Genomic DNA, 21384 nt, shown 5'->3' on the forward strand with positions numbered 1-21384 from the left:
CATCATTGTTGAGAAGCCCTCCTCTGTAGGTTAGGTCTGATGGTAGGAAATGCCTTATGGAATGAGCATTCTGACAGCAACTGGGATTACAGAATCCCAAAATAATAGGGACCATACAGCAGCACTTAACCACTGAAGCAAGGTGGGTACAATTACTGCAAGACTGAAGTTGCAGCCGAGGGGGCTTGACCCACAGAGGCCTATCAAATGGGTAATACAGCATGACCTCCCTAGAGTCAAGATGGATTATCAGATAAAATGGGTATTGCTCAATCCATACAATGATAAGAAATCAAGAATGGAGGATCAAGAGATATGAGGACAAATGCTCCCACAGAGTCATAATCTTTTGCCTCATTTCTAGACTTAGGCCAGTTTCCAAAGATAAAACTCACTGATTAGAGAGAGCAAGTCCACAGGAGAAAAATCCTGCAAGATCTTAGCAAAGGTCTATAGCAACATTTCCCCAGCCTCTAACTAAAAGGATCTACAGACATTTACCTGGGTAGCTGTACACTAGGGAGGCAGAAATGTCCAAATATTCTAAAGACTACTGGACAGGAGTCCAAGTTGATATGCATATTCTAGGACCTGGGTATGAAGCAATATTTTGGTGCCCTGTTAGAGTAGGGATGTTAAAAAATTAATTAAAAAAATAAAGTCCTGGGCCAGGACTGGGTCACAGAGAGTCTACTGGCTCCACAAATCCACCAGGATTAATTTCCCTGATTCCTAATTGTGTAATTGGAGTGAACATATCTGGTATATTTGGCAGAACTCCAATTATTGGTTTCTTGGCCTGTTGTACAAGAGCTGGCATAGGGAGGAAGCCCAAGTGAAACCATAAACCACCCCCCCAGTCATATCTAAATCAAAACCAATGTCACATTCTCAGAAGTAATGGGTACTAGATGATATTAAATGATTAACTTTTAAGTTATGACAATGGTATTGTGTTTATGTTTTTTTTAAATTATTACCCCTTTACATGCCATCCTTAAGGACTACAAGAAGCCGTGGTAGTGGTCCCCAAAATATCCCCATTTAATTCACAAGCTGAGCTCCTACAAAACCAGACATGATACAGGAGAATAATGCTGGATTACCACAAACTCAACCCACTGTATCTAAATGCAGAGATCCTCTGAACTTGAGTGTATGACATAGGGCCATTGATTTGGCAAATGATTTATTTTCCATCCCTTTCTGAAAAGAGAATCAAAAACTGTTTACATTCACTTGGTAGAATTAACAGGGCTTTTAACTTCTCTGAATCCTATCCAAATGTAGTGCAAAGGGACCTGAACCATATGAACATTCTGCAGAACACCACTTGGTTTACTCTATCAATGCCATCGCGTCTAAATGGATGGCAAGAAATGGCAAGTAAGTTGGAGGTCATAATGAGACAGAAGGTGGGGAGATAAGCACTACTAAAAAACAGAGGTCCCACACATCAGGGAAGCTTCTAGGGTGTAGTGGTCGAGGGCATACAAGAACATCCTGTCCAATCTAAAGGAAAGACGATTAGATTTCACAATTTGACTACTAGCAATGAAGCACGGCACTGTGTAGGCCTCTTTGGGTTCTGGAGGCAGCATACTCTACGCTGAGGAATACTGTCCTGACCCATTTATTAGATGACATTAAATGCTTCCATCTTAGACTAGAGCGCAGAGCAGAAAACAGCTCTGTACCCAGGGCCAGTCTGCAAATAAAGTATCCCTATCACTTGGGTCATACAACTAAGATGACTCCATGCTACTAGAGATATTGGGGAGGAGAAAAGATGCTCTGTGGGGTTTATGGCAATCACCAATGGGAGAATAACAACATAGACTGGATTCTGAAACAAGGTTGTGCCATCTGCAAGAGAGAACCACAGATCTTTCAAAAGACCACTTCTATGCTACTCTGTGCTGCTGAAAGAATACCTGAGGACAAATCACCAGGAGGTCATGACCTGTCAGATCATTCTGTCAGATCACTAAGCCAGAAGGTTGGGTGGGTCCAGCTGCAATTCATCATTATATTTAACTGGGACCATCTGGGATTTGGCAGGAGCAGTTCCAAAGACTACAAGTAAGTGTCTGAGTAGGTAATTCAGACTCCCCATACCATCCAGTCTTATAGTACCAGGCCTCTCCTTTGACTCACACCTGTGGAAATATGGGGGTCCCTACTGACCATCTGATGGAGGAGGAAAAAGCTGAGATTGGTTTATAGCTGGGTCCACTTGGCATATGAGTCCAGGTCAAAGGTGGACTACTACTTCACTAAAGCCTACTCAGGAATGGCCCAGAGAAATATAGTAGGAAGGAATCTTCCCCATGAACATAACTTCAGGTAGGGCAGCTGGTCATCCACTTTGTGTGAAAAGATAGGTAGCCTGACGTATGAATATACAATGACTTACAGGCAATGGTGAATGACTTGGCTAGTTGATCAAAGGCTTGGAAGGAAACAGGGACGTGTGGGGAAGAGGCATGTGAATGAACATATGAGAGTAAGTACAGGGAGTGAAGATCATTGTATTGCATATCAACGTCCACCAGGGAGCACTCACTTTATAAGAACTGAAAACTTAGACATAGTCATGCGGACTTCACACTGTCACGAACCATCCACAGTCCTGTCGAGTCACCATGATAGGAGCGGTGAATGTTGTTTGGGTTCAACAGCAAGGGATTTCACTCACCAAAACTGAGCTGGCTACTGCCCCCGCTGAATGTCTAACCTGCCAGCAAAAGATACCAAGGCTGGGCACCCAGCATGACACCATCCCTCAAAGGGAATAACCAGCTACTTGATGGTAAGTTGATCGCACTGAATCCTTTCCACTGTGGAAGGGACAGCAACTTATCTCAACTGGAATCAACACACATTCTGGCTATGGGCTCACCTTTCCCTGCTGCTGGGTTTTGGTTGGCACCATTATGCAAAGGCTTACCGAGTATGTGACCCATCAACACTGGGTCCTGTATAACACTGTGTCAGACTGGAGAAACTATTTTACAACAATGGAGGTGCAGAAGTGAGCATACACCCATGAAATATACTCGCCCTATCACATCCCACACCACCCAGAGCCGCAGCCTAACAGAGTGGGAATGGCTTTGGGAGGTGTTAATAGACTCTAGCTTTCAGAGGATACCCTATGAGCACTATCCTCCAAGCTCAGCATGCTCACTAAACCCATGATCATTTCACAGGGCTGTTGCTTCTACGGTAAAATACGGGGATGCAGAACCCAAGGAGTAGGAGTAGGAGCAGCACTGCCTATCATCATTCCCATTGGCCCGCTCAGGGAATTCGTGTTTCCCATCCCCAGAACTCTGGGCTCTGAGGGTCTGAATCCCAGGTGGGGAACATCTTAACCCTTAAACGACCACACAGCCGGTTACTTTGGGATCTTCGTGTCAAGACAGTGACAGACACAGGAAGGAGTCACATCATCTTGGCAGGAGTAATTGCTCCCGATCATTAGGTGGGGCTCTAGTTGTTATTTGACAAGCAAGCAGAGTATATCTGGCACCCAGATTACCACTGGGGCATCCTTTCTGCAGTTCAACTCCTCCCTCTGCACCATCCTAGTACCTTCATAGTGAAAGCACTTCTGAAGAGAGAGCAGCAGGGATCAGATGATCAGAGCACCACCTCAGCTGTAACTACCAGGACACTGAATATGCCAAAAACCAGGGAAATGTGGCCATAGCAGAATGGCTCTACCGACCTGAGTGAGAACTGAATGACTCAACCCCTGGGGACTGCAGTGCACTGCTTCTGAGCCCTCAGCCCTTGTTCCCTTTCTTTTTTTTTTTTTTTAAACCACTTTATTGAGGTAGGACTGACATACAAAAAGCTGTACATATGTAATGTGTACAACTTGATGAGTCTGGAGATAAGCATATACGTATGAAACCATCAGCATAATCTATGCCATAAACACATCCATCACCTTCAAACGTTTCCTCCTGTCCTCATTAGCAGTTATTAGAACACTTAACATGGTACCTACCCCCTCAGCAGCATTGTAAGTCTACGATAGTGTTGCTCACTACAGGCACTATGTTGTACAGATCTCAAGGTTTCATTCATCCTGCACAACTGAAACTCTGTACCCTTTGACTATTACTTTCCCATTTCCCCTTCCTTGGATGAATCTGAAGGGCATTATGTCAGTGAAATAAGCCAGACACAGGAAGACAAATACTATATGATACCACTTATATGAGGAATCAAAAACAGTCAAATGCATAGAAGCAGAGAGCAGAATACTGATTGTTCTTTTCTCCTTTCTTGATACTCAGCCAAGGACAGAAAGAAAAGCCAGGCTCCCAGCAGCTATGTTGGCAGGGGCTTATTGGAGAGGCTTGATTTCTTTGCCCTGGTTGTGTTACCCACCCTACACCTCCTCATTGATCCTCCCGAGGTTAAAGGCAAAAGATTCCACTGTTACAGTAAACACACAGGCAAATAACCAAACCTGCCTAACCAGTGCATAGATCCTCACTCTTGAACTTCCATTCCTTGTTCCTAACCTTGCAGGGTGTCTTGACAGTTGACCCCCAAGGCACAATTTCCAGGTTAGTGGAGAATGGTGCTTTAAGGTGGTAAGGGAACATCTCTCATAGTCCCAGGTCAGTATTTTCCATTATTTTTATTTTACCTCCATTTTTTTCCTCTAATTTCTTTCACTATTCATAGAATACCTCAACAATACCTCATGAAATGGTTTTAACCATTTTGTCCTTTTTGCAATAAAAACTATTATTAAGTATACTTCCCTTAAATGCATACATTTTAAATACTGTACCATAAGTTCATTTTATTTTATTTTTTTAAAGATTTTATTTATTCATTTGAAAGAGATAGAGACAGCCAGCGAGAGAGGGAACACAAGCAGAGGGAGTAGGAGAGGAAGAAGCAGGCTCATAGCGGAGGAGCCTGATGTGGGGCTCGATCCCATAACGCTGGGATCACGCCCTGAGCCGAAGGCAGACGCTTAACGACTGCGCCACCCAGGCGCCCCCATAAGTTCATTTTAAATTAGTTTTTAACAATATTCTTTATAGCGAAGAGTAGTTTTGACATTTTCCCATTTAATTAGCGATAGGCTCTTTAATTTACTTCAACTATATATGATAGTATATATGATTTACAGACAAATAATCTAAAATGATGTAGCATGTTTGGTTAGGAAACTGGAAGGTATCAAAAAATGCAGACCAAAGTTTAACTATATATTGCTATATTAAAAACTGCTTTCAAGATGTGGTGTTTGAAAGTTAAGAATTCTGAGTTTCAAAAAGCTAGCTCATTTATTTTTAGGACTTTGATATGTGTTTCTAAATGAAGAAATAAAATATAAGACCTCAAATTATTATTTACAAGCATATTTTCACAATTACCATATTGCTGGGTTTGGAGGCTTGGTTCCTTCGAAAATGAAAGGTCAAATTAGCCAGAATCGTGAGTATATTTTTTCTTTGTATATTGATTTTTTAAAGTACTGAAGTACAAAGTACCCACTAGAGTGGGTAACACAACCAGGGCAAAGTAACTCAGTGTTGAGTGCATTTTGATTGAATGAATGTATAGATGTGGTAAAGATCAGTAAGAGATAGGTTTGTGGAGTAAGTATGCATCCTTCCTTTAACCACTGACTGAATATAGCTTTACATCAAACAATATGTGCTAGATCAATCCACTGCCTCTCCAGATCCACTATCTTTCTTTATCCCACATCTCATTGTAAAAGGTTCACTTTCATGGGTTACCTCAACAGTGCCCCTTGTGCTCTGGTTTCTACTAGATTTGGTCACTGGAGGTACTGAAGGTAAGTGAAGCTGGGGTATTTATTCCCTCAGCTGGTAGGTCACCTGGACTGGCTGTCTTGTGACTAAAAGTTACAGCTCCTGTGAAGGAGTTCTCTCCATCTCCTCACTTCTTCAGACTTGACTTGACCATGGCTCCTGCTGAGTTCTTGACTATCCCTTGTAGTTTCTCCACACTCTGCTCACACATTTTAAATATTCTCTCTATTAAACACTCATCAAATACACTATTTAAGTTTGAGCATGCTACCTCTTTTCCGCCTAAACCCTAACTCTTATGTAATACAAGACTATGAATGAAAACAAGACTATGAATGAAATTATATAATGTTCATAAACATGGCAGCCTGTGTTAGTCAGCAAATGTTAAAGGAACTGAGCAACTGAATCATGAGCTCTCTGATCCGATATCTATCAAGTGCCACACACACTCAGCCAAACACATATTCAAGGCTCAAGAGAAAATCAGTCCAAATATTTACTTTATTCTGATTTTTAAAAGTAGAAATTGAAACCACAACATCTTTAACTATAAACACTCTCTAACAACCCAAAAGTTTGCAAACCATCAGTTGGAAAAAAAAAGTTTTGCTAAGTGAAATGATTATTTTTCACCCCATCCCAATGGGTAAATTATGAATAATGTATACGGGACGTGTGTATATGTGTTTGTTGGGGGGGGTGATGGTTTAGAATCCCTGAATATGTAAGAATGTACAACCCTACTGATGAAAATTAAGCATAGCAGCAAAGCTTGAAATGAATTTCCAATCACTTAATCTATAAAATGGAAACAGAGCCACTAGCTTTCCTCTAATCCAGAGTACAAGCCAGGATCCAAAGAAGAATTATTTACTGTCCAGTGGGAGACACAGGTCTAAGACCATCCCATCCCATAACTGCTTGAGTCTCTGAGAAGCCATGAGCAACTGGATTATATGCAGGGGATAAATATAGCAATACATTATTAGGGGAACATTATGTGAAAAGTTGGGATCACTGACTTCTCAGCTAATAGCTATGATGTGCAGAGAGTTGGGAGCACTCCAAGACTGCTGCCTGAGAACAGAGGAAGCAAAGGAGACATGGTCACAGCAACGTAGGTAAGAGGAGTCCAGTTTTCTCCCATTTGGTTGACCATGCCAACAGAAGACAAGGCCAGGAAAGGGAGCATAATGTGACTCTAGGGGATACCTGTCACAAAATATGTTTATTGATTTTCTTTTAATAAAATTCCTCCAATTCTATTATGGCTTAAAAGTTACTGGGGGAGTGCCAGCTGCCAGGCTATCCAGTGAAGATATGTTTGCAAGACAAAGAACTTGTTGTCCAGACCCTTCCTACACTTCCCATCTCTAACCTCAAAGCTGGCTATGCCTAAATACCTGTTTCTTCTATCACACACACACACACACACACACACACACACACACTCTCTCTCTCATGAGAAAGTTGAAGATAGTCTACAATCTACTAAGCAAGAGAAAGTCCACAAGCCCCAGGGCAACACCAGAAAGAGTAGGGTAGGTGAACCCAATGAAGGAAGGCCATATAAGAGTAGAGGGCTGACTTCCTTCTCCCTCACCATGTAAAATGCTAGTAAGAATTGTTCCACTTCCCCTTCCTCCTCCTCCTCATCTTCCTTTTACCTCCTTCCCCTTTCAACCTATTTCATCTGTCCTCTTTACAGGCTAGAAAGGAACCAACTAAAGGTCACTGTGAACTGAGGAGATAATACCAGCTATAATGGAAGGCCATACCCTTGAAGCAGAGATAGGTAGCCTTCCAAATAAAAAGTTGGTAACTGACGCTACAATATGATATTTTCTTTCCAGCATTGGTCAACACAGCAAAATTCATGAAACGTTTTCCAAGTCTCACTCACTCAACACTTCTACCTCAGAGAGCCAATATTTCCTTGCATCCCTCTATTGTCAAAAATGCTATGCTGGTCAGCTCGTCCCGTGCTCGATCCAAAAAAGTCATATGAATAAATAAATTAGGAATTAACTCATGAGGAATATAGTCTTCCAAATTGTCTTACTTTACCAAATCAAAACTTCCCTTTACTGAGTCCAGCTTACTATTGATTTAAAAAAAATAAAAAATCTTTGTAGTGTGATTCACCACCAATTTAACCTTCCCACAGAGTCCTTACATTCCTAAAGTAGACCTTTGTACAATGAAAAAAGCCATAACCCAAATCTGTTGGGGTCAATAACATGTAGAATCTATGGAGATTCATAGCATGTGGCCTGAGGACCCACCCTTTCCCCGCTTCCTTTTCCCAGTGGCCTGGTACCCCAAGAGGCCTTTCTCCAGTCACACTGAGAGAGAGAGTAGACATGATCAGCCACAAAGTGAGGAGGCCATCTCTTTCCAGGAACGCGAGAGCGTCCTAAGAGAGCAACACCTTTCTTGCTTCTGTGTGGTCCTTCCTCTATTGAGTTCCGCTCAACCACAATACTGTGTCAACAGAAGTCGTGCTTCTCAACAAGCCATGGATTTGCTCCTGCTGAGCCAGGAGTGTGACAGGCCAGTAGTCCTCAGGAGGGGGTTTTAGCAAAATAAGAAGTGTTATTTTTTTTAACCATTGACAATGAAATTCACCATGAAAGTGTATCCATCGCTCTTAAAATGTGCTAATACCTGGATTGAGACCCCTGCCTCTTGCAGTGAGTTCTACAACTAAAACACCTCTTGAGGAAAGGGACCTGGAGAAATAAGGCCTTTCAGAAAGGAAGAGACATACTGAGCCCTGGATTCGGGTGAGAGGACTCATCTACCTCGGGTGCTTGTGAAGGCCTGGGGAGCCTCCCGCGATGGCCGTGGGGTGCTGGGCCCCTTACCTTACCACACTGCTTACATTTTCCCTCCTGCCGACGCCTGTGCACCCAGTGATGACGCACAAAGTTCTGTGGGAAAACAAAATTAAATGAGTATGTTTAAATTCGCCAACCCCATTATTAGTTTTTTTTAAATATTTTAAGCATATAGATTCCCATAAACCATAACCTAAGCCCATTAGCACAAAACCAAATATGTGTATGTGTGATTTAACAATAAACATGATTCCGCTTGGAAAACTGAAGCCACTCCCATGCCCAGTGATCTTTCGTATTTGCAGAAGCCATTCATTGTGTCCTCCCTCCACGTGCTCTTCATGGCCACAGCATAATGCTCTTACTCTGCTTCCTTCCCAGAAAAGCGCTGTGCAGAGTGGGAGGTCACTGAAATCCCCTCAGAGACGTGAAACAGTGAGGGAGATAAGATAAAGCAGCAATATCCATTTTTAAAAACAAATATGTATTTAATGCGTTATATACCCCAGGCAGGCACCACACCAAACATCCATGTTAGAAAGAACTTCAAGAAATTAGGTTCTCAGAAAGAAACAGATCTCCTCATTCAGGACATACAGGAGGAGAATTTTTCACTAGCGAAAGTGAAGGGAAAGAAAAGCTAAAGGGGAGAAAGATGACTGAGGCAAGAGATGTGGGCCCGTCGTGATGTTTGTACAATGACATTGTGTTTAAACTGTCCTTGGGTTCTAGAAATTAGATCGGCTTTCAAAGTCTATTCTCATCTTGGGCCATAGGAAACACAGAACTTCCTTTTCCTCCCAAATAGACAATCCCTCCTCGGGCGGTGAGTTAAGGAGCCCCATTACCGCTGCTGTTAGGATATACTATAGGAGAGAAAGTTGTCTTTAGGCCCAATGGCACAAATAAACTTACATACAACTCATCCTTCTTAGACCGATATACATAAAATATTTCCTTTTTTTTCTCTTGCTCTTTTCTGAGAAAACACATTTTACCTGACACTGACATGTCTATCATCAGGCCACAGCCTATATTTTCCCTTTCAAAGGCCCTTTAATATATATCCAGTCATTCAGCAAATACTTACTAGATGCCTACTACCTGCCAGTTTTAGGTATACATGTATAAAACCTACCTGTTTTAGGTATACAGGAAATAGATCAGTGTTGAGGAAAAAAGAAAGTTCTATCGACACATGAAACTCAGAGTGACAAAAATACCTCTAACAAACATGAGCATTATCTAAAATGCCACCTCCATTTCTCTTTCTAATGTCAAATCAATCCAAGTTAAAACTAAACAAAGATCCTGGAGGAATAATCGTCTTTTAACTATAACAAGATATAAAGAAGCATAATGGTCCCACTAATTAGTCTAAATTTTGTCTTGCTTTTCCCACTGAGGCAGTTTAATAAAACAAGGACACAATTCTTATATTGTTCTCAGAAAGAAGCTAATAATAATATTTTTGAGTACTGTGTGTCAGCAACTTTTAAAAACACGCTTTAAATGTAATAATTATTTTAGTTTTCATGAGAATTTTTATAAGTAGAGGTGCTATTCAGTCGGTATGTACCAGAAAAATCCCATGAGTTGTTAAAATACTGAAATATTCCTGTACTGGTTGATAAATTAGTTTAGTTCCCCTACCATCCTCTTGGCTCCTCCCTAACTGCCATAGTACCCCACCTCACCCCACCCCCTCAACATTGGAAATCACTTCTACCCCCATTATTAAGCAGCTAGAATGTTCATTTTTGGCAGGTCTCTGGGATTCTGTTCCAATGAGCTCTATTTCGAAAACAAATCATGTTGCTTGAGCAATGCCACCAGGATCCCTCCCCCACCCCGCCCGAACCCAGCACAGTCAGAAGACTGGGCTGTGCAAGTTTCAATATCATATAATGTTGGGGCCCATGGCCAGCTGTGGCCCTCAGAACAGTGAGCAAGTCGGGAACCTGCCCAGTTATATGGGTCCATAGCACCTGCTGGACCCTGCACCGCTCTACCTCACAGGTGAGGCTGATCACCTCAGCCTTCCATCCACTCAGGTGATGAGAATTCTAGCCCACTGCTGCCTTAAGAAGAGGGCTGGGGAGGACTGGGCCAGCTGCCAACTGCGCCATGTCTCAATTCACAACATTGTAGGACACTTTATCGGAGGGTTCTGTTTGAATTATCATTATCGTCCTCCTTTTAGAGATCATAAAACAAAGGTATTGAGTGGTGACTTGAGATTCAAGGGTCAGAGCAAGGATTCAAACCCAGGCAGTCTGGAGACCGAGCCTACACTCTGAACCCCTGTGTCGCTATGCTTTTCCTCTGCTCTGAGAGCTCGGGATCAAGCTCCTTCGGGAAATGATTTCAATGACAGTCAGTAGTAGAAATATTGAATATACAAGAACGTCAGACAATACTGTAAGAGAGAAAAATTTACTGTAATTGCTGTTAGTTTAGCAAAAGCTGTGGGAAAATGAACAATGTCATTGATGATAAGGGAAATTCTCCGCTTATGGAGATTATAACTCACCTAATGACTATCAATTTAAGGAGGGAAATGTTGGAAGAATTTGATGCAATTGCCTATGAAATCAGGGCTGACTCATGGGGTTATTTCGTTAGTGACAGATCTAATCAAAAGATTAAACCAACAGTTTCCAGAAAGCAACAATTATTTAGAAATTATAAGACTGCCTTAATGAATCATTTAGGTTGCAACATGTGTCATTTGGTAAGAAGATTTATAATACCATGTAGTTTAATCTGTTAAGGGAATATAGGGGAACACTTTTAAATTATTTACTTAAATATTACTATATGACTCAGGAAGTTGTTAAATATTTTGAATATCATTCTTTCTAGAAATTGGGTCACAAATTAAGGCACGTAGAAAGTAACTGAAACAAAAGCACTCCTTGGGAAGAAACTGAGTAACTGCCTCCCATGTGGAGCTCTGATGCGAGAGGTCAAGCATCCTTCTTTTTTTTTTTTTTTTTTTTAAGATTTTATTTATTTATTTAACAGAGATAGCCAGCAAGAGAGGGAACACAAGCAGGGGGAGTGGGAGAGGAAGAAGCAGGCTCATAGTGGAGGAGCCTGACGTGGGGCTCGATCCCAGAACGCCGGGATCACGCCCTGAGCCGAAGGCAGACGCTTAACTACTGTGCCACCCAGGCGCCCCTCTTTTTTTTTTTTTTTTAATAATTTTTTATTATGTTATGTTAGTCACCATACAGTACATCCCTAGTTTTTGATGTAAAGTTCCGTGATTCATTACTATGAAAAGATCTTCTTAGGCCTAATAGAAATTCCTTCTATCACTGCTTTAACAGTTCGAACAAACATCCACATAAATGTGTGGTGAGTGGAATGGAATTCTCAACCTAATTTTTTTTGATGATCAACTCAGGTAGTTATCACTTTGGAGAGTCATCAGTGGCCATATCCGTCAGGGGGAAAAACCCAATTTCTGTAAATTCACTGCTGTTTTCTAATCCTTACTCTGAAGCACTTTCATTTTTCACACTCTTTCCTTTTGACTATTATTCACATCTCCAAAGTTATGGAGCTGAAATTAGACTCGGGATCCTTACACTGCAAACGTGAGTGTTGACACACTGCTGTTAAGATGGCAAAGCAAGGCTTCTAACACCATGACATCTTTTTATTGTTCATCAATAATCTCTGAATTATGCATATACTATCTTCAAGTACTGGGCAAGGAAAGGGCTATTACTTATGGGTGTTAAAATCTCAGTGATACATTATTTCAGGGTTTATACTCAGTATTGTTAGCAGAAATACATAACACTCTTGCTCACTTATTTCAAACAACAACTTCAATTCCTAATATTATTCATAGAGTGCGTGAAAGAATCTTGAAATTATAACCCAATCTATATAGCTTATGTCTAAGAAAACTGAGGTCCAGAAAGATTCCACCTAGAGGAGCCCTACCAATGTTCATTAACAAACTTCCACGTGTCAGACATTCCACAAAGCTCAAGGTACAACGATTAACAATCCCTGCTCTAGATCCCTACAATGCCATTGAGGCAATGCCAATTAAGTGCAAACGCAACAGAGGTATGATCTGAACCCAGCCAAACTACTTCTACGGTGACTGTTCTTTCACTGACATTCAGTAAACTATGCAAGGTCTCTTAATTAAGAATCTCAAGTGAGTCATAGCCTACCATAAGTTTCACCTTCAAATTGTCCTCTTAGAATAAGAGTTCTTAGGCATTGGGGGAGAAACTGACTTCTGTATAAATGCTTCCAGTCAACAGGTCACATCCTCTATGTCCAGTGAGTTTGGGACAAATTCCATGAGTGACTTCCCAAAGCTTACACTTCAGGGGGACAACAAACAAGCAAATGAGTAATACCCATAGGTAATTATGACATACAAAGTGCTCTGAAGGGGCAGAACAAGGTACTTTGATAAAGAACAACGTGTAACCTATTCAGAGGAAGTCAGCAAGGAAGACCTTGGAGGGGGTGATATATGAGCTGAGGCCTAACTCTAAGAAATGGTTAGCCATAAAGAGATTTCCAGGACAAGAGTGAAATACATAAATATCTGAAGGTGGGGAATACCTGAATGCATGTCTCAAGAATCGAAAGAAATTCCATGCGGCAGCTGGATGGGTCTGGCAAGGTAGGCTGAGGCAAGACTACGCAGGGCTTTTCATGCCGAGATATAGACTTGGGTTTTACTCTAAGTGCTATGAAAACTAATGGAGGATTTTAAGCTGAAAAATTACAGGATCTGACTTCTGTTTTAAAAAATCACTCTATTGGGGCACCTGGGTGACTCAGTCATTAAGCATCTGCCTTCGGCTCAGGGCATAATCCCAGAGTCCTGGGATCGAGCCCCACATCGGGTTTCTCTGCTGGGAGCCTGCTTCTTCGTCTCCCACTCCCCCTGCTTGTGTTCCCTCTCTTGCTGGCTGTCTTTCTGTCAAATAAATAAATAAAATCTTAAAAAAAAATAAAAAATAAAAAAATCGCTCTCTTAAATCCCGATGGATTAAAGGGGAAAATGAAGGAATCACGAAAAAGCTATTGCAGTAGTCAAAAGAGACCATGGTGTCTTAGTCTAGGGTTTCTTGCTTGACAACAGAAATGGAGATGAGCAGATGATTTGAAATATATTTTATAAATGAAATTGATAGGGCTGCCAAATGAATTAGATGTGTGGAATACATGAGAAGGAATCAATGATCTCCCAGTCTTTTTGACTGAGGAGCTGGATCAAGGGCCATCTCATTTTCTGAGGTGTGAAAGAATTGAAAAAAAAAATAGTTTTTATGGTGATGTTCATAATGAATTTAGTTTTAATGTGTTAGGTTCGAGATGAAATGATGCATTCAAGGGACATGTCAAATGGAACTCCAAGAAGTGTGGACTGGAACTGCAAAGTTAGGAGTTATCAGCTCAGATGTGATGTTTAAAGCCATGAAATTGGATGAGCTCTCCCAACAAGAGTAGACGGAGAGAAAATACGGCCAAGTACCATGCCCAGAGGATTCTGTATGAATCAGGGGCAGTGAATGATGAAACAATGCGAAGGACTCTCCAAAGAAATAAGAGGAAAATTAGGAAAGACATCAGGACAGGAGAGATATTTAAGAAGGGTGGAACATTGAATAATTTGAGTTTATTTGAGAGACTAAATAAGAACAGAAAAATATCTAACGGGTTTGGTGTCTGTGAGATTCTGGCAACAGTGAAAAAAGTATTTCAGTGAATGGACAGAGTAGAAACCAGATGAGGACAGGTTAAAATGATGGGGAGGTGATATACTGAACAGTGATATAGACAGCACTTTCTGGAAGTTTAGCAATGAATGCAAAACTGAGAATCGAACAGCAGTTAAAACACAGTTGGTGGTTAAGAAATATTTTTGTTTGTTTATATTTAAGAGGGGAGATGTCAGACCATGTTTATGGTGATGGAAATAATCCAGAGGAGGGGTGGAGAGTTGAAGATGTAGGAATGGTAGAAATTATCAAGTTCTTGTTACAAAGATAAGAGCAGGTGTTCAAAACACTTGTGGAGGAGGGTGTGGCTTCACCCAGTGATACTGCTACTAAAAACAAAAAAGTATATAACCCTTTGCGTTACAACATGGCGCATACAATCACAACTATCTATCTAGAGAGAAAGAGAGAAATTAAAAGACAGGGAGCTAAACGTGGACATATGGATCCCCAGTTGGAAATTCACTTAGTTCATCTTAAAAACACAAAACTATTCCTTCTAATTTTCCCCTTCACTAGGGTTCTGAGTTATCTTCTGGCCAATGCTCTTGTGCACTTGGGCGGCACTGAGGGTATCCACAAGCCTATCATTTTTCTTGCACTTTCCTCACCCTAAGTATGACCCATCACCTTCCTATTGCTGACATAATGGCCAAACACAGTAGGAGAAGACAAGAGATATTACTATTCTATTCTATTACTAGAACTATTACTGATAGTTCAGATCACCACTAGAAGAGTCCCTTAAATTCTCTCCATGACTCCAATATGGCCGCTCTTGAACTATATGGTATTCCCTCCACACTGAAGCCAGAATAATATATTCTACTTAAAATAGTTTAATGCTCCAGGGTCCCCAGGTGGCTCAGTCGGTTGGGCATCTGACTCTTGATTTCAGCTCAGGTCATGATCTCATTGTCGTGAGATAGAGCCCTGCATCAGCGGGGAGTCTGCTTGGGACGGTTTCTCTTCCTCTCCCTCCGCCCCTCCCCCCCTTCTCTTTCTCTCTCAAATAAATAAATTACTTTAAAAAAATAGTTAATTCCCCCCCCCAATTACCATGATGATAAAACACTCAACTTGTAACATAGCGTACAGGGGCCTTCATGGCCTAGCCCCTGCTTATCTCTTGGATTTCACGTACTTGTTATGTTCTCTCTCATTTTTGTGCTTGGGAGCATGTGATCTTTCTGTCTAGGAGGCTGTCACCTCCTAACTATCCTCCTGCTACACACACCTTCACTTAGATAACTCCTCTGGATCTCAGTTTACTTGCCGCCTCCTCCAGGAAGCCCTTTCTCTGGTATCCTACCTCCCTCGCCTATTCATCAGTGCATAGAGCTAGTTTGAGGAGTGCACCAGCTGGGAAGGTTTCCAAGGGGCTAAATCTGTATGTGGAACTGAAAATAATCTTACTGGGAATGTAAATGAAATGGAGAATGTATATTTCACAAAAATGACACTTAACCACACTTTGTCTTAGGGAGAGCACCATACACAATGGTAACACCTGGGCGGCTAAACTATGTTCTAAGGACGGGTTCTATTCATTGCAGCCTTTTGTTTTGCCAACTGAGGAGTGCAATTTGGGACCTGGAGCTAGACTATTTAGGATAACACAGGAGGGCTGAGACCCTCTACCAACTACCTCACCTTCTCTAGCTTTTCCACATGTGCTCCATCTCCTCGAAAAAGAGCTAAACGAACAAATCTGACGAAGTGCAGCTCTCCTCCTGTCCTCCCCACTGCTCCCCACTAACAGAGCAAGTGCTCTTCCTTGTGATTTCCTGTTTACCTGTTTGTCTTCACAACTGGGCTGAGGTCAAGGACTGAGCACTGAATGGAGTTCTTCCATCTACCTACCAACATACTGACTTCGCAGATAAAAACATTGCAATTCAGAAAGACGAAGTAAGATGCCTCAAATCACACAGCATCTAGACAGGTATGGAAACCAATCTGGCTCCAGTGTGTGTGGAAATACTTGGTTACTATGCTGCCCCCTGAATAGCTTCTACGCAGTCAAAATTGAAAAATGGAGTTCAAATGGACAGTAAGACAATAAAATCTTATTTACTTCTTACCTCTTCAATTCTACCACTGCCTCCCTACCTGCTCATTAAGACCTTAGCTCCCCAAAGCATTTCATGAGAACAGTAAAGGGCAGTTATACACATGCTGAAGAGACTGGGAGATTTTACTCATGGTATTTATTGATGTATTGATAAGAAACCGATGTGGAATGGAGGGAGCTAGACTTTGGTTTTTAATCCCTGGTGAATGTCTGTTAGTCCAGTGCATCAATGGGAAATAAAGGTGGCATTTGAAGTCGAGCTCTGAAACACTCACTTCTCTTGGCGATCTGGAGCCCCCTTCTCGAAATGTTGGTTTACATCTGAAATTAATCTGTCATTTAAAAAGAAAAGTGTATTACATTAGGGATAGGCACCAGACTAGATTGACTTAACAAAACAAACCAACGGTGACAGATATAGAGACTACAAAGCAAAAACCCCAAAGAGTAAGGAACGCAGTGCAACACTTGAAATCATCACCCTAGATATTCTATAGAGACACGGGGGATCCTCTATCTCCAGTCCATGTCTCTTCATTCTCATTGATGAAATCAACATATCTCTAAACAGTAATCCCCTTACACTGTAAATTTGAGAAAAAGAGATAAAGAGTAAGAGAAAACATGTAAGGCAGCTGAAATCACCCAGCTATGTTTCAGATTTTAGAAGTAGGACAACATAAAGTTGAGAAATATTTAATATGATGATGATGATTCATACACAGAAATTTTTCTTTAAGTCTTCAGTACTGCCCTTCTTTTAGGTAGGTAGGTCTCCTGGTAACATGCACATCTTCTTTAGTTACTTGATAAGGTGAAAGGCGTATAGAAATGAAGTAGGACGTAAGTAAATGGGGTTGGAAGAGCAAAAAGAAAAAAAATACATATATATATATACATATATATATATATGTATATATATATATATATATATATCCCTACAAAACAGCAGTTGGCAACAATTGGTAACATGTTCATGAAAAGAATGAACGTTGCAGGGGATGAAAACAGTTCAACACATTCACATATGACAGCTCAAGAACACAGATAACACAGAGACTCGCGCGCGGAAAGAGAGGAGAGGCAAGAAAGGGAAGACGGCAGACGACACACTCACAACTGGAGCCTTCCCTTTCTCGCAAATGACTGATCAATGGACTGTAGAGAATGTACCTCTTCTGGAGGCAAGACACACGGAGATGTCACCTCCAGCACACCCACACATTCGTGCTGCGCAAGCGGAACGCTGCCCCAAGAAAGGAAGGAGAGCTGCCATCTGGCCCGGCTCTCTTCCTTGCAGCCACTTTAGGAAGAAGAAACTCACAAAGGTCAGACGAATCTGAACAATGATTTTAAAGAGTTTGTTTTTTTCTTTAAGAAAAAAAAATCTTGCAGAAAAATCTAGGGGTGAATAACAATGTCTGTCATTAAAAAAAAAAAAAAAATTCTCTTGTACCCGGCTTTTCTCTCTAACCTTACCACTCCTCCTCCCAAGAGGCAACATAAAATGATATCGAATTATCCTTCAGCAAACAATAGGGGAAATTAACCTTAAGCACTGGTTTTCCATTACTAATCTGGTAACAATGTTGGTCTTTCGTTTTTTTAAAAGCGCACGGTTTTGAAAAAGTTGGAAATAGGAAGCGACACCTAGTCACTATGCTTGCGATGTAGCCAACACTGCAGCAGGTGGCGCTGTCTCACCTTTTCTAGCTGTTCGATGCAGGCGGTGTGGACGACGATTTTACAGACCGCACACTTCCTCCTCAGGGCCGATTTCTACAACATCCAATTCAAAATACAAGAAGAAACATTAACAGTCTGTTCTGAAAAGTTCCCTGGCATTAAAGAGGGTAGACATAAATACGGAAAACATAAGCAAATTTAAAACATCATCTTAAGCATTTGAAAATATGGCAAACTTCAGTCTTTTGACCCACCTCCTAACTCCGTATCTCGATGACTTAGGACAGCTAGATTTTTCTCTCCAAAATATAATACTTATAACAACTGCTATATATTGAGCATGCAATATGAACCAGACTCTTTATTCTGTCGTTGTTAAGTTTTATAACCTAACAACGTAGGCATTAGTAACATCCGTTTTTATGGGGTTTTGCTTGTTTTCGTCTTTATACTTTTTTACACCAGTAGTTTAGCGGCGGGACCAACATGCAGAATGAGGTCTAAGCTCAAAACAGGCACTCCTCCTCCACCACCAAGAGTCGACATCCCAGGGGGCGCATCGTTTTAGGCTTCTACCCCAGGCACGAATCTCTACCCAGGAAGACCTGGGTCTTCCCCCAAATCTTCAGCAGAGTAACAAGGCAAGCCTAACTCTTCCACCTGGTAATAACACTAAAGAGTCATACTAGCGCAGAAGCAGCTAGCATGAGTGCAGGACTCGCTGTGAGTCAGGCATTCCCAAGCACTTCGCAAAGAGTAACTCATGTAACCTTCAACAACCCTAAGGAATCGGTAGTATTCTTACTCCCATTGCACAGGTGAGAAGGTTGTGGTGCAGTAAGCAATGTGCGTGAAGTCTCACAATGAGGCCACAGGAGAGCCAGGGAGTCTAGCTCCGAGCTCACGCTTGTCCACATGGCACAATCTGGTCTCCCGGATGGTCAGTACCAGTTTCGATGTACAATAAAAAAACTTTTTGAGGTGTAGCTTTCCTCTAACCAAGACAATTCAAAATAAAACCAAACAAAAACCGAGCAGCAGGGTGAAAGAGGAACAGCTGGAATCTTGCGAGGACTGTTCAGGCCTCCCCACAAGGCACAGGCTAGAAGGTAGGTCCGCCTGAGCAACTTCGGGGCTTGAGCACTGAAAGCAGCTTAATGTAACAAAACTAATCTGTGAAATAGTGACTCAAAGCATCCGAGTGTGAAAGGCCTTGAGTCCTTATTCTTAGAAAAGGTGCTAGTATAGATTGCTGGCACACTGCCCTCTTCTGATGTGTGGCTTCCCCTGCGGAGATATAATTTTTGAGCCAAAAACTGAGGTATTGCTGCTACCAAAGAAGATTAGAAGGACCCCCTTGGAAGGGGCAGTATCAGGAATGCAGCTGTAGCCTGCTCCCTCCCAGCCGGTTCCACGCGTTCAACATGGGGTACGCACAGTGCTATCTGCCTCCCACGAGGCACCCAGAGCCCTCCAGCAGCTCCACTCGCAGTCTAGACACCCGCTGACTGAGGTTTAGTTACTGGCTTGCAGACGGCTCTCCTCTGCCTGAGGAAAGAACATGGTCTGGAACATTAAATAAGTTTGACAATCAATGGATTTTGCAAAGAACAAAGGATAAGAGAAACCCAAGCATCTAGCCACACGCCTGGAAAGTGTCTCAGCTCTACTCCTGAAAAGACAGGAGGAGGAGGAGGAGGAAGAGGGGTGGGAGGGGGGAAGAACACGGAGTAGCAGTAGTAGAAGCAGCAGCAGCGCTCAGGGCAACAATAACAGGATTCTAGTTTGCAAATTTTCATGAGCACGATGCCCATAAGCAAATTCAGGTTGCTCTCCTGTTGCCTTTGGATCTCCTGGTAGAGGTCACTGAGGCAGCCCCACCTGCAGAAAATGCACGGGGCATTTGAGTCACGTGGCCAATCCGAGTTGCAGTGATGCTAAGGAAACTGGAGTACATTCCAGTCTACTCGTTATCCACAAAGCCCCGGGGAAGATTACACTGCAGACAAACAAAGCAGCTCTGCTCACAGTAGGCAACCACTGATGCGCTATGATTTTTAAGCACACCGGACAAGCCTCCTCCCTTACCAACCATTCCTGCTCCAGTCTGGCTTTGCACCTGCAGAGCTCCAGGGGCTCTGGGAGGCTCCTAAGATGTCACTGAGAGTTGTAGGAAGCGCACCAACCAGGCCCGGGGACCCAGAATACCTCTTCCTTGCCTTATTTTCCATCCCAGGATTCTAAGTCAGAATCTCTCTTGGATAAGGGATCTGGGCTCACAGTAAGAGTTTGAGAACCACAAGGTTAAGACATGTTATCTCTCAGCTTTCCTGGACAGCGTGTAAATATGCCAACACCATTCACAGGGAATAATTCAAGGACAATGTTCTCCAGATGTTAACGTATGAAGTAAAGTGCTTTAAGTTATAAAACCAACTTTATTTAAACAATATTGAATTATAAAGACCCTCATAGCATATATGTTTTTGTGCCTTTAGAGCTAGAATATACAGACCATCATCTGAATTTCTCTTCATAAACCCTATAACACGATGCATTTTACTACAAAGAACAGTTATTTTTGTTTTCTGTCTTTCTAACAGACTACATATCCTTTCGGTGTTGTTGTGCCTGTCTTTTGTTGACTTCAATTTCTTCAATGATAGCTTCTAAACAGTTTATAATCTAAGAAATTGGGTGATTCAGGTTTATGATCATATGCAAAATTAAGCAAATTCTGAATGAAGACCGTTTTCCATAGTAATAAAATACATGGATTTCAGTTACTCAACTGATAAAAACTGTTCCAGTGAATCAGAAATTTTAACTGCTGACCTCTTGGTTTATGACTATGTTTCGGTTGGTCAAAGTTATTCAAAATCGCTGGATGATAAGCTTCTCTGGGCAGAAATTGCTCAAAATGAACAATTTTTGTGCTTGGTTATGTTACAGTTTTTAGTTGCAAGATCTAAACTAAATACAAAGTTAAAATATCAGAATCTAGACTGTAAGTATTTACTTTTTCTTAAAACAAACAAAAAACCCCAACCGAATTCTTATTTAAACCGATGCTTCCTTCACTACGAAAAGTGATGAATCGAAAATGTCATTAATTTCACATGTTTACAGATTAAAATTTTAAAAACTCACTCTCTTCAATGAATTTAAAGGCCAATTAGACTTACTGTTCTAAATAT

General features: G+C 41.6%; 1 protein-coding gene across 1 annotated transcript in view; it reads right to left on the bottom strand.

The window, feature by feature from the left end:
- Positions 1–21384, bottom strand: part of DGKI (diacylglycerol kinase iota) — a 415071-nt gene that overhangs the window by 219767 nt on the left and 173920 nt on the right. The window contains exons 4-6 of the mRNA XM_026511631.4: positions 18206–18280; positions 16777–16833; positions 8687–8752 (exon numbers count right to left, since the gene is read on the bottom strand). Coding sequence (XP_026367416.3) covers positions 8687–8752; positions 16777–16833; positions 18206–18280 — 198 coding nt within the window. The remainder of the gene's footprint in view (positions 1–8686; positions 8753–16776; positions 16834–18205; positions 18281–21384) is intronic.

The sequence above is a fragment of the Ursus arctos genome, unplaced genomic scaffold (genome assembly GCF_023065955.2).
Source record: "Ursus arctos isolate Adak ecotype North America unplaced genomic scaffold, UrsArc2.0 scaffold_3, whole genome shotgun sequence".
NCBI classification, from domain to species: domain Eukaryota; kingdom Metazoa; phylum Chordata; class Mammalia; order Carnivora; family Ursidae; genus Ursus; species Ursus arctos.